Source organism: Schistocerca serialis, chromosome 9 (assembly GCF_023864345.2).
Source record: "Schistocerca serialis cubense isolate TAMUIC-IGC-003099 chromosome 9, iqSchSeri2.2, whole genome shotgun sequence".
Taxonomy (NCBI): domain Eukaryota; kingdom Metazoa; phylum Arthropoda; class Insecta; order Orthoptera; family Acrididae; genus Schistocerca; species Schistocerca serialis.
In genome coordinates this window covers 341,087,177-341,102,569 of record NC_064646.1, presented here as the reverse complement: position 1 = coordinate 341,102,569, position 15,393 = coordinate 341,087,177, and the positions used below count along the sequence as shown (strand labels likewise).

General features: G+C 33.6%; 1 protein-coding gene across 1 annotated transcript in view; it reads right to left on the bottom strand.

Annotated features, from left to right (window-relative positions):
- Positions 1–5,501, bottom strand: part of LOC126419199 (uncharacterized) — a 36,729-nt gene extending 31,228 nt beyond the window's left edge. Inside the window, exons 1-2 of the mRNA XM_050086334.1 lie at positions 5,080–5,501; positions 4,809–4,957 (exon numbers count right to left, since the gene is read on the bottom strand). Coding sequence (XP_049942291.1) covers positions 4,809–4,957; positions 5,080–5,193 — 263 coding nt within the window. The 5' untranslated portion in view covers positions 5,194–5,501. The remainder of the gene's footprint in view (positions 1–4,808; positions 4,958–5,079) is intronic.
- Positions 5,502–15,393: the final 9,892 nt, after the last annotated feature.

The window sequence follows — 15,393 nt, the reverse complement described above, 5'->3', positions numbered from 1 at the left end:
CTAACGATGGACGAGTATATTGTGTAAGTTCAGTGGATGGCAGAATACCATGGTGCCAGGGGGGGGGGGGGGCTTGTGGGCAGGACATTTCTCATTTTACCGCACAACGAGAGGCCTTAAAGGCCGAAAGCTATAATTGTGAGAGTCTTTTTGTTGTGCCTATCTGCGACTCAGCATCTCCAGTATATGGTGAGTAGCAACTTTCCTTCTCATAATATTGTTACGTTCCATCCCGGATTTTCCATTGTTTGATTTATCCTGTTCATAGGTCATGTAGCAGCTCAGTTACAAGCAATAATGCCCTTGCTTCAATGTTGTGCAATTGGGGCAGATTGCTGATCTCATCGATTCCTTTCCTAGGAGCACACTACCTAAGTTTTAGTTGCCGAAATCTTCAAATATAAATGCAGATCCCACAGAGATGCAGCTCATATCCTCCACAGTTTGTCTTAAATTTTTTAACCGTTATTTGACTGTCTGCATACGCAACATGTTCACAAATTATTAGCTTTCTAATTTGACTCCAAAAGGAAATGTCCTTGGTTCACATCAAGTCAGCTATGTAGATGCAAATTCTGTGGCTGATTTTATACCTCTAACAATGGCTGCTTTCCACTGTCTTGATTCTGATACTGGAATAAATATTCTGAACTAATTTGATCACGTGTCTTAGATACCCTTTTTACCACATTTTCTCCCAAAACTTATTCCCATCAATATTATCAACAGCTTTTTCAAAATCCTGCAAAGCTAGGTCTATCTCCAAGCTGAATTCCTTTTTTTTTTTTTTTTTTTTTTTAACTATCTGTTTCACTGTGAAAACATTATCACTTCAGGACTGGCTTTCTCAGAAGCTTCAGATATTTATGAATATTTCACTTACTACTTTTCCATACACTTTGTTGGCCATATTTGAAAGATCCAAACTTTATTGTGAGCCTTCATCTTTTCTTTTTAGAAAGCAGAGAAGACTTCTTGTATTCCATTGCCCAGTATTTCATTCCACCTGCAGCATGTGTTGAAAACGATGCAAAATACACGCGGGACATCCTACTAACCACAGATCAAGGAAACTAGGTACATGCAGTATTTTTTGACTTCAAAAAAGCATTTTACACACCACCGCAGAAACATTCGTGACTGGATTGAGGATTCTTGGTATGGAGTATGCAGCACGTTATCTTGGATGGAGACTCACTCAAAGAAGTGGAAGTAACTTCAGGGTGCCCCAACTAAGTTTGTTGGAACCCTTTTTGTAGATGTACATTAATGACATGCCAAACAATACTAATGGTAACCCCAGACTTCGTAGATGATGCAGTTATCTATTACGAAGCACTATCTGAGAAAAGCAGCACAAATTTTCAAGCAATTTTGATAATATTTCAAAGTGCTGTGAAGATTAGCAACTTCCTTTACATCAAACAACATAAAATCCAGGATGGAATGTAACAATATTGTGGAAAGGAAGGTTGCTACTCACCATGTAACAAAGATGCTGAGCTGCAGATAGGCGCAACAGAAAGAATGTCACAAATATAGCTTTTGGCCAGTAAAGCCTGTCGTCAAAATTAGACGACAAACTGACATATACATACTCACGCAAACCCAACTCACACATATGACTGCAGTCTCAGAAACTTAGGCAGGTTAAGAAATGCAAATAGTGCATTCATAAACTGATAAAATTAAGTATGCTATGACTACAACAACAATTAGTGATAATTACAATCAGTCAACTTATAAAAATACCTAGGTGCATACATTTTTACAGGTATGAAATTGAATGACCACATGGGCTCAGCTGTATGTAAGGCAGCTGCAGACTTTGGTTCATTGGCTGGATACTGGAAAATGCAATCTGTCCACAAATGGGACTGCTTATGAATCATTTGTGCATCCCATTTTAGAATATAACAAGTAAAAGGAACACATACCAAAAGGACTAATAAGGATTACTAAACATATACAAAGACGGTACAAATAGTCACAGGTCTATGTGACTTTCAGGAGTGTGTCACAGAAAAGCAGAAAAATCTTAGTTAGCAGATACTTAAAGACAAATTATCCCATGAAAGCCTACCAAAATTAGACTAATTACAACATACACAGAGGCATTGTACATGTATATGCAGAGACAGATAGAAAGTTTTCGGGAAAACACTTGTATTCAATCAATATATTTACTCCATTGTTTCCTAATTTCTTTCTGGTAATGAAAATAATAATGAGCAACAGCAGACTAGTTTATGTAAAGACTTTAAAAAATATTGTGAATTATTAACAGATGATAACATTAAAATATTTTTAACAGTAATTTGTTTAGTTTGAACAGTTTGATTAGTGAAGATTATCTGACATGAGAAGTCAAGTTAATTAAAAACTATTACACAATTAAAAATAAATCTCTACAATTTGTCACATTATATACACTATAATAACAACAAAAACAATCAATTATTGACAAAATTATTTAATTGGACGGATTAAAAAAATCTATCTACCAAGTGGTGGCAGAACACACACATAAAAGACTGTTGTAATTGGCAAGCTTTTGGGGCCAGTAGCACCTCCTTCAGGCAGAAGGGTTGAAGGGGAAAGAAGAAGGGTGAAGGAAAAGGACTGGAGAGGCCTAGGAAAAGTGGTAGATTTCAGGAAAGTCACCCAGAACTGCGGATCAGGAGAGACTTACTGTACAGGATGAGAAGGAAAGGTCTTGCCTTCTCATCCCATACGGTAAATCTCCCTGAAGGAAAGAAAGGTCTTTCCTTCTCATCCCGTACGGTAAGTCTCCCCTGACCGGTGGTTCTGGGTGACTTTACCGAAATCTACCCCTTTCCTTAGACCTCTCCAGTCCTTTTCCTTCACCTTCAACCCTTCTGCTTGAAGGTGCCACTGGCTCCCAAAGCTTACCAATTATAACAGTCTTATGTGTGTGTTCTGCCACCACTTGGTGAATAGATATTTTTATCCACCGAATTACACATTACACTATAATAAGTTTGAAACACTCACATGGCACAAAACTAGTAATTGCTGAAATATTAATAATGTGCTTCCAGGTTTTCTGCTCAATTGTTATTTCATTTCATCCAAAATACTTCATGACCAACCCAGCCATCTCCTTCAGGTGTTGCAAGTTTTGTGGTTATGTGTATTTGCTACCTGGACTCCAACCAGTCTGAACTATTGTTGGTCTCATACTGCTGTTTACAGCCAATTTCGATTTCTGACAACAACTACTCAGCAGAACACCTCACAGCACACTATCAATCAATCATGCTAAAAAAACCTGAGAGATAACATCCCTTCACTCTCATGAAATATACTTTGCTATTACACAAGTACTTACTCTTTATCAGTCTCAGCTACTGTGACATATTCTCTCACTGTGCTCTGGTTACTTCCTGCCCTTTGTAGGTTAGTGAATAGTTTGTTGGAGTAAAACTAATAGCTGATCAAGGGAAAGTTTTACGTTGCAGAAAAGCGCTGTCTGAATATTGTCACGTGGCTCTACATGGGGCTCATTGCGAGCCCCTACTTCGAAAGTTTTGTGCGCTTACAGTACTGTCCTTTTACATATTCAATAGTGTATTGATAACATGACCTATGTTGGGGTCCTGCAAATTAATAGCAGTTACCATAGTTACAACACATGCAACTGTTGGTACCTCCACACAAAGTGTGCACGAATGAGTCACACTCAAAAACATGAGGGCCAGTTTGGTGTCACTTGTTGTAATGCAATGACAACATACCTAAGGAGGCTGAAGAAGGAAACAGCTTTTAAAACGGAGCTAAAAACATATCTTTTTGAGAAGTGTTAATACTGTGGTGTGTTAGCTTGAAGAAATACTAGGTCCTTGCTTACTGATGAGTAGTTTTTAATCTGTTAACAGATGTGCCATCTATGCTTTGTCTCTTTGAACAAGAATGTTTCTGCTGTTGACTTCCTGTTTTCTCTGTTTCAGATACAGTACAACCTCCCTGCATTCAGAGAAGGGGGTCAGTTCCAAGAATAGCTGTGATGGACATAGTGTTGGCAGATGGTTGTGCGTGTATATTTCTCATAAGTTTGACACAACAAGTTTCATGTTCTAGTTGCATAACTGATTATGCGCCTTGTGCATGATTTAAGCTCCTTGTAGACTAGGTGGCCACGTGATTTCCTTTCAGAATTATACACTGAGCAAAGTGGTTGAGGCAGTGTTAATGAAATGGACTCGCATTGAGGATGAACGGGGTTCATACTCTATCCACTGTGAGTTGAGTTCTCCATAGTGTCCCCAAGTTTCAAGGTTAATGGCAGGATGGTTCCACTGGTAAGGCCATGGCCGATTTTCTACCCTATCATCATCTAAAGCTGCCCTACTCTGTATATGTTTTACGTATGCATACACTATTTTTCTAATGGGCATTTCACATCACAGATACTGTTTTGTTGAATGATCAAATGACAACAAAATAAATAAGTAAATACTTATGTACAAGATCCAATTATGCTAATATTACTAATGCTTTTACACTAGTGTATTTTAAAACAACCACAAGTTGAACGAGCCAAAAATATTCATTTATCACTTCCGTAACGGTAACATAATAACCTTTCTTGTGTCCTGAAATGTTCAAGTACGTTTTGTATCCTCTGTATAATCCGCCAAATAATTTTCTGATGCGTGTTACCCACATATATAAAACACATTTTGCTTAACTGCTGTAGTTTGTTATCTTACCCATATATATAAAATTAGCTTTTCTTAAAACAAATACTACTTTGTTTACAAATATTGTATTGAGATATTTCTTACATTGAACGCTCCAGGAGAACACTTTCATGCGATTGTAACAGTGCCAGCTGTTGGCTCTGCAAAGCGTCTACTTGGCGTAAGAGTTGTTTCTCGCGAGACCTCAGTGCTTCTGCCAATCGTGCAAACGACGAACGGATTTCCGACTGAACCTGCAATGCAACATAAGTGCTACACTTATGCCAAGCGGCTTACCAGAATATAAATACTAAGTAATATTTTTATGTGGAAACTGATTAATGACTATCTCATTCCAAATGCTAAAATTACTTGCCGATGCTGTATTCGTTTCTAACAACTGTCTTGATTGTGCCAAAATAGCAGCAGCCTGGCTTGGTGATTTCAGGTCAGTATTTGTAGAAAAGTCATCATCTTTCTTGTCAATCATTGTGCAGAAAATAAATTAACACCTTTATAAAAAAAAAAAAAAAAATCTGTCTCTAACCTACGAAAACCTAACTGTCACAAGATAATTCGGAGAAAATACCGTTAGTATATTTAGAACGCTTTCGCTCACTACCGCACACGCAGCCTTGCCATCAACAATGACACTATCGCGTTATACTACACTGTACAATCATGACAAAACAATGTCGCTATCGCTATGTTGTCCAGCTGACAGCTTCGAGCAGGCGACACAATCATTTTGTTTTCCCAGCGTTACTAATCCTCGACTTTATACTTCGATCTCAAAGTTATCTCTATTTACTACACCAGCGATACTACTAAACTGTCTGCGACAGCGACGGGTATAAATTGTCTGCGCACATAACTTCTGCGCAAACAGATCGTTCCAAAATAACAGGAGTTTGGCGCTGGTACAAAATACGCGCAAACATGATAGTCAAAGTTTTGTACAAAATTGTTCAGAAGTGTTACCGCGTATCATCTCTGCGCAGACAGATCGTAGTGTGTGTATAGGAATTAGCCTCAAATCACTCGCGAAACTTGTTTTAACTGAACAGTGAATTCTAAAATGGCTGTTACTTGTGCATTCATCATAGAGTTCGTTGCCGATTTTATGGCAAAGCTGAATATAAATTTTCTCCCCATATTTAGTTTTTAAATATTCACAGCCTCAATGTAATACAATTCATTTACTTCTAGATCAGTAATCTTCTTAAACAAATTAGAACTGCTTGCATTATTGAGCTTCTTCAACTGAGTATCCATTTATATAGAATAAAAAATAATAATATTAAAAATTTTCACTCAAAATTCTGTGCTGAGCATCATATGTTAAATTTTTCTTACCATACACAAGGATGCAGGCAATTGTATCTTTCCGAATTTTATGGTTAAAAGTGACAACTAATTTCGTTGTAGTTTTCTGTGTGGCTAATAAATTCCTACTTCTAGACTTAATGACATAGAGATGATAATTTTCAATAAAACTGAAGGGACTTACATTGACATCACCATGCAATTGAGTGACTCTTTAAGTCTAGGAAATCATCATATGCTTTCAGATAGTTATTATGTGGATATAGATTCCAAATTTCTTGAGGAAAAACTTCATTTCATCCATTCTTTACATAGACATTCTGTAATTAAACGTGGCTGAATAAAGAATAATCAATTAGCTGATTATTTTTTTTGATTAGTTTGAAATACAACAAAAATAAATAAGGCATATGTATCAAATTCTGAAGAATTACAATAATTACCAATATCTAGTTCAAAATTTCTTTTTCCATCTAATATGGCTATTTCAAATGTTTGTGACTCAAAGAAAGAAACTGGAATTTTTGGATCTTTTAGTCTTTCTTCTTCTAGCTACAATGAATATTATGGCTCACATTTTACGACTGGAACACGAATTTCCATTGAGTCTACTACAATTTTACCTTCTTATGGAAGTGTATCTTTTATTTCAATTCCATCATCGCTTTTACTAGCCCATCTAAGAATAGCATCTGCAGCAGTTGAACTCGAAGTAAAAATTACTGTTAAACTCCTTCTCACATCATTTTTTTATCTCTAAAAATTCACCCAAAAAATCTAGTGGAAAAAGTACTTAATTTTTTTACTTTTTATCTTACCATTATTAAGGATATGTGCTTTCATGGTTTACTCACAAGCTATAGTCGAAGGCAATTGCATAAGGACATATGAAGAAATGAATGGATGTTGTATTCTAGACAAAATATTGTTCCCTTCCTTTATAGTGATGCTCTCAAACAGTTTTGACACATAGTTATCAATTAATTTTTTTTTTGGATTTTCCGTTATATGATGGATCGTCTGTACCATCAACTCCAATAGTATTAAAGCTTATGTACAATAGAGTATGATTAGGATGAACCCAACAATCCCCAATATTTGTATTAATCTCTGTGTTCTTAATGGGTAGATTTAGATTATTTTTAGTCTTCTCATTCACTGGGAATGACTAAAACTAAAAACTCTATTTTGTTATGATTTAATAAGAATAAAATATACTAAGACATTTCTAAAACAACTGTTACAAAGCACAATTACAGTCAGTCAAATTATCATTTTCAACAGTTACAGTAACTTCTAAATATTCAATAGTTTTAATAATTGGAATATAAACAGGATAATTTGGTTCATGACTTATTGGTCCAGTTCACAGCTCGTGATCTCGCGGTAGCATTCTCGCTTCCCATGCAAGGGGTCCTGGGTTCAATTCCCGGCGGGGTCAGGAATTTTCACCTGCCTCGAGATGACTGGCTGTTATTGTGTCATCGTTATCACCATCATTCACCCCCATTACAGTCAGAGGGAGGCAAAGTCAAATCACCTCCACTAGAACCGTACCTAGTACAGTGGTGCGGGTCTCACGCATTGTGCCCTACACTCTGTTACGGAGTTTGGGACTTCATCATCATCATCAAATTTTGAATTAGGCTTGAATAAAGAAACAATATTAGTTTCTCTATGAAAATGATCAGTGGGCTTTACAAACATTCCATCAGCCAGATTAAAATTTCTATTAATTAATTAAAATAGAATGGTTTTAGGAACATCATTAGCAAATTTTTTTTCAATTGCATTAATAATTTGATTATTACATCCTAGCACACTTGTAATATTGTCTTCTTTTATATCTATATCCAACTTTACATCACTTTCAAATCGCTGTCAGTAGTAATTCTATTTCAAATCTCATCTTCTTTAATGTGAATATTTGGCCTTTTGAATGAATAATTCTTCTAAATGTTTTAAACTATACTGGCCTAGAGGAATTTTTTTCTCCTTCACAACACAGTTTATTATTTTTCGATGTAACATTTGGCGTTAAAAAAGTTGAATAAAAACCAAACAGGGCAACATTACTACAGCTGTCTCATATAGGTAAACTCAATCTTTTTTCCAGACCAGATGACTTATCACTTAACTGAAATAAATTTTTCAATTACTATTAAAATTTTTTATTAAATTAATGACAGATTGGGGACCAAAAATAAGAATTCCGGAAAAGAAATTAAAAATAAACATTGTAAGCTTTTAACAAATCCTATTTGATGTGCAATAATAGGAGAAAATGGCTGTGGAAGAACAACATTAATGATTGCTAATTATATTCTGGCATCTGGATGGTTGAACTGGAATATAATGTATCATTTGTACATTTATTCTAAAGCTATAGATCAACCAATATATAAAGAATTTATAAAAAAAGAGGAAGAAATTGAAGATAAATAAAGTATACCAGAAAAATAGTACTTTTATTGAAAATAATGATGAATTTATTCCATTAGATCAACGTGAAGATAATTCAGATGTAGTTTTTGATGACTTCATTCTTGAAAATCTAGATATAGTTAGAGAATATTTTACTAGAGATAGACATAAAGGAATAGATTGTTTTAATTTAAGTCAAAAATGTTCAAAAATTCCAAAACAATTAGTCAGAGATAATATAATTTTTTTAAAATATTTTCAGACAAGATGACACAAAATTAAACCATATTTCTCATGAGTTTGTTGGAGGTGATTTAAAGTTAGATAATTGTAAAGAACTGTGTAGTAAATGTTGGAATGATCAATTAGGTTTTTTATGATAGTGATTACTAGAAAACCAAATGAAGGTAAGTTCGGAAATAAAATACAGAATTTCATAATGTTAAAAAAAAGTTTAGTTAATGGTTTTTGATGTCTAATAAATGTATGCAAAATATGACCCATAAGTTATTAACAAGCTGGAAGAAATATAAAAATTAAAGAACAGTTAAAAGGGAAATTTAAAAAATGGAAAAAACAATCATGAGTTATTGGTCCAGTTCACAGCTCGTGGTCTCACGGTAGCATTCTCACTTCCCATGCAAGGGGTCCTGGGTTCAATTCCCGGCGGGGTCAGGAATTTTCACCTGCCTCGAGATGACTGGCTGTTATTGTGTCATCGTTATCACCATCATTCACCCCCATTACAGTCGGAGGGAGGCAAAGTAACAGAATATGAAAAATATAAAAAAGAAGATCAACCAGTTATCTATACAATTCGATGAGTAAAACAAGGAATTGAAGGATTAGGTGATAATGTGTCAAAAGCATTTGAAAAAAGTAGAGAAGTTTGATAAACAAATGATTCCTTTTTATATCATCAGTAAGAAGACTTTAATATATACCACCAACTAAACAATATGAAAGTCCACAGAGCAACTATATTTTCAGTAAATCAGGTATACAAAATTTATTAACAAAATATGAAGAAGACAGAAAAACTTGTGGTACTACAAAGGAAAGTGATGCTGGAAAAATGAATGTAAGCGAAGGAATTCTAGTATACACAAACCATACTGAATATAAAGTTTTTGGATTAAGACCTGGTGGCCCATTTAAATTTTTTGGTAAATTACAAGTAGAGTTGAATGGTCATAAATTAAAACTTGGTGATAGGATATATGAAATTACAGATGGATTAATGAATTTTTTAACTAAACAACAAATAATTATGGAAGACATAAATGCACTACTTGCAGGTTCTGGTTTATCAAATTGTGCAGATATACTATACCATTAGGGACCATTATATTCTGAAAAACATCAAAATAAAATGAAATCAAGTAGATATGTTAAATATAAAGGTTTAATAAAAGAAGTTGTTGAGGTTTAGCCTCAAGTATAGATGAGAAAACAGGTAAAGGTTTAAGTTAAAAAATATTCAGAAAAAACATTTGAATATGGAAGGATAATGTCTATCAATTAATTGATAGATCAGCAGTAATCCATGGAGAAGAATAAGCATGAAATAAAAAATACCATCATGAAAAATTTGGAATAATGCAAATCTTAACAAGTAAATTTAATGATTTCATCACAAACAATGCAAAATAAATTCTGTAATTGATTAGAATTTTGAATAGTGTTACGTACACATTCTGGAAGAGTGGAAAACATGGTAGAGGTTTAGTCAACTGATATTGAAATAATTTATCTACCAGGATATTAGTACTGTTGGCCTTCTACTAAGCTAGAAGAAAGACTAGTATATGGTGATCCAGGAATAAATAAATTAGATGATAAATGTAAAAGCACGGTATTACGTATAGAGATAATAATGATTTAGAAAAAAGGCTCAAAGCAGATAAAGAACTTCAATTAGCTGCAAAAGAAAGAATGCATGCAGGTGATGCTTCATTACAAGAAAAATTAGTGGCAGCAGCTTTTAGAGGAATTATTTATGGAAAACGAAAATTAGGTATGGGTTTAGGTGTGAGTGGCAATGTTTGTGGAGAGTAAAAACATGAAATGTTACAAGTTTTTAATCTACATAAATGAATAACTTTACAACTGGTTTCACATTGCAATCTAGTGGCAAAATTAAAGTAAAAGGAGTTAAAATTAGAGCCAATAATTATCAACAACATAGTATTAATCAATTTTTAACTGATGCCAAAGAAAGGTAGAGAGATAAGAAAACTGACAGAAATTTACCCATTACATTAGCCATACCCACGGCGAAAAAAATTGAGCATCTTATGAAAAAGAAAGATACAAAACATGAAGGTGGATTTCTTCCATTATTATTAAAGAAATTAAAGAATTTATTTGTTTTCCTTTAACTGTTCATCTGCAAACAAGCTCTCAAGTAAATGTAAAATTTGTCAACTAGAATATAAGCTAAACAGAAAAATGGTGTGTAAATGTGAAAAGAAATATTTAATTAAAAGTGATCTCGAAAGACATTTACAGTTTGTCAAACATTTTAAATTAATTCAAGGTAGAATTTAATTAATTAACACATTTCATCGTTTCAGTTCTCTTTTCTTCCAAAGCTAACGTTTGTTATCTTTATAAAATAAGGACCAAAAATGGAAGATTTGCTGGGAATGATTACAGTCGCTCAGCTTCGTGATTATGCAGAACGACTAATTTGAGTGTGTATATCAGAATAAGAAATGATGATTTGATTAGTTTAATTATTTTGCATGATTTGTCACCATCTGCTAGGGCTCTCGATAATTTGAATGTAAGAAAACTCAAAGCTACGAGCCGAAAATCATGGTATTAGAGGACACAGCAAATTTAAAAAACCAGAGGTAATTAGTGATGTTTGGTTCCAGGAGTTCGTTTGATCCATAATTATTCCATATGACTAGATCAAGACGAAAACGAGTACCTAATGCAAATTAGTTCTACAGATTTGTGATAATGTTATTGAAAAAATCTTGAACACCTAGAGAAGAAAAAATAGTGAGACTAGATCGATTATATCTATTCAGTATCAAACAATTTGAGCAAGAAAAAAAGACTGCGCCACCTATAAAGCATTTACTTGAGATTAAACAGTCAAGATCGAGATTTAATAAATAATTTGAACTTGGTATGTAGACTATAAAATTGTCTTTAATGATGCTAATATTGCTAAACTCGATCTCATTAGTGAGAAAACAGATTATGTCACGATAGCACCAATGGTTAAAGTAGAAAAAAGAAGAACAATTTTAGAAAAGGAGGTAAGTTGAATATAACATCCAAAAATCCAAAAATGTTTTTTGCAATTTCTACAGGATACAAGGCATCCAATGCTTCTCAAGAAGCTGTTCAAGTTTTGTGCAATAAAATCCGAATATATTGATATATGATGAAACTATAGATAAAGCAGATATCTCATTTAATATTCAGATGATAACAATTCTTTGAGGCAGGGAAGGTAAAAAATAATAGATAGAGCTGATGATAAAAGACTAAAACCTGTATCACAAGAATTAATAATAATGACAATCTATGCTGTTCTAGAGCAATAATAGTGGTATTAACATACTATACAAATAATATTTTCGGTATAGAACTAATTACAAATGAGATTAAGAAAATTGGAGATAAATATAAATTACAAAAAGACTTAACTGATATATTATGTAATCAATTAGGTGAGTACAATGAAGAAAGTTGTACTTTAGATGATATTAAAAATGTTAGTATACTAGTTTTCCAAAAACATTTGATTTGAAAGAATTGAAGAAAGGCTAGTTCCTGTATTTATTCAATACACAAGAAAATGAACATTACATATGACCAATTCCATATACACGATATTATTGTGTTGACACTATGAAACTGGAAGATAGAAGCATTTGTCAAATTATGTGTTAAACATAATGAAAGGAATTAATGAGTACTTTAATTCTGATGCAGTTATATTAAAAAGAGGTTTTGGAACTAAGAAATTAATTTCTAGACATACCTAATATTGATTCATTCTGTTATTTAACAATTGCTGCAGTTTGTATGGCCATTTACAGATCTAAATATTTACCTGAACATACAATCGCTGCATTGGATTAAGAACAAAAAGAAAATTACAGTAGAGAATCCATAGGCTGTTTAGACAGTTTAAACAATAATAATACTTCACATGCCATTAATGGTGGACAAGTAAAAATAGCTGGGGCAAAAGAAGTGGGTTTGATAAAGAAAGTAATACTATTTATCAGTACCACAATTGTTTTTGTCATGATTGTAAAAAAAGTTTTACAAGTGAGACGATTAGCAATAAAAATAAGGAAAGAAAGGATGACTTTAACAAGAACTGTAGAAATGCGAAATGCAGGATCTAATTTATTGGAATTTTATTTGCCTAACTCTCCAGAGTATAAGTTGCTTAAAAAATTAAAACAGTTACTAGAAGTCGTCGAACCATTGAATCCAAGAATAGCTTTTTACAGTGGTCAAACAAATGAGATAAAATTAAGAGCTATAGCAGATTGTGTTAACACAAAAATAAAATGTATTGACTTATGTACTCTGTATCCTACTGTGTAATTTTATCCTGAACAACATCTGAGGAAAATATGTAGACCAAAATATTATTCAAAAAATTGGTGTGGTGTAATAGAATGTAAAGTAGTGCAATCTAAAGGACTGTATAATCCTGATGTACCAGTAAGAATAAATGAAAAATTGTTGTTTCCTTTGTGTGTCAAATGTGCCAAGAAAAAATAAATAAATGCAAGGAAAGAAGTTTTCTCGGAACTTGGAAGACTACTGAAGTGAAGAAAGCTGTTGAAAAGGATATAACATTTTAGATGTCTATGAAGTATGGGATTTTACAAATAAAAGCAGCATGTTGTTTAAAACTTTTGTGACAGGTTGTATGAAAAAAAAATTGGAAACCAGTCCACATGATTTTGTAACTGAGGCAGATTGTATCAAAATAGTTAAAGAGAAATTACATATTGACTTAGATGGAATAATGGAAAATCTAGGAAAACGAACTGTTGCTGCGACTCATGACATTGTGCATCAGTGAAAATGTAAATCGAATGAGAATAGCCAATTCCTATAAATTCTAATGTGCTGAGCTCGAATATCATCACAGAGACAATCCAAAATTAGCTCTAGATTTCATTTTACACTGATCTACTAAGGGGAGGTAATTATATACGGATTTTTATATAAAGTTTAAAATCGAATATTATAATGGTTTGTCAAAATCATAATAATTAGTGACAATGTATTATATTATTTTTCTTGGTCTTACTTGTATGCATTGTTTTGTATACAAAACATTTTGATACCAATTTTAGTGAACTTTTGTCTCCCTTCTCTTCAACTTCAGTGACTTAATTAATGCATGTAATAATTTGTTTCCAGATTTACTACCAGTTGTTGAAGTTCAATGCTATTGAAGTGAACAAAAATGCCACGAGTTTGCGTTAACAGTGCTGACACATTTTGCTATATGTGTGGAGAAGTGACATTTGATTCACAAAAACAGGAAATAACTCCACTGATTAAAAAAACTTACTGTTGTTATTTTGGATGCAAAATAGGTGATCAGAATAAAGCCTGGCAGTGGCCAGCGGAGCGCTATCCCGGACACGCACACTAGGTGTTCTAGAGCGTGCGCGTCCGCTGGCGCGCCGCCAAGGCCAAGCGTTGAGAATGATTACGTAACAAAACTGTTGCATCCTTGAGCACCCGGTTCTAGATGCACCCTTGTCCAGTTAGTGGCTGACGCTACACATCTTTATTTATGAAAATATACAGTACAATCACCAACAAATTTTACATATTCACATACACCTTTACTTTTTATGCAAACAAATACACCGTTGCCATAGTGAGAGGTGGTAGTGGAGTTTCTAGTGTACCAGGACTGGGAAGTTTTAATGATAGAGATGTAATTGCCTATCGTACATACCATATGTTTGAAATTGCTAATAAAGACTTTGGTAAATCTGCCTATGACTCTACATCTCCACTTGTATTGTATACACGTAACAAAAGAAAACTCAATCCTAATGAACCGCATTCCAGTGAAGAGTGCTGCAGCCCACGCCCTCATCGATGGACCCTGTGTATTTCTTGGATGTTCACTTAATTCTAGCTTGGATATAAACGACACATTCTCACATGGAAATGGATGCTTAATTTTAGCTTGGATATAAACGATACATTTTCACATGGAAATGGATGGTTCACTGTTGCTATAGTGAGAGGTGGTAGTGGAGTTTCTAGTGTACCTGGCCTTGAAAGTTTTAATGATAGAGATGTAATTGCCTATCGTACCTACCATATGTTTGAACTTGCTGATAAGGATTTTGGTAAATCTGCTTATGACTTGTAACCTCCCCACAAAAATTTTAAAAAATGACAATATTATTTAAGAATGCTAATGGACATTGCGCTAAGTGTAACCTCTCCACCGAAATTTTAAAGACAGAAATAATAAATGAATGGGAGCCAAACGTAACCTCCCTAGCAATGAAATGTACTGACAAAGACAATTAAACAAAAATTAGCAATCTGACCCAAATACAAGTTCTTCACAAAAAAATTAAAGTCCATTCAGTGATAAGAAAATCTCAGTGATAATGATAATTCAATTAAACCGAAATATCGGTCTTTGGCCCTTGTGTAAAAATCAGAATTAATTTCTTACCTCATTGAAACTGCTTGTCAAATTTCTGCTCTTATTGTTGCGCACGGCTTGGAGGAACTGCATTGCAAATAATATTTTTTCTATTTTTTTTTTAAATTTAACTGAAACTTTTCTTTAAGGGAAGTGGAAGGAAATCGTTAGTTCAATTACATATAATTTTTTATTTTGTAAAAATTGCTTTGAAATCAAAATTATTATTGGGGCACTTGTTGGAAATTAATTACAATAAATAAA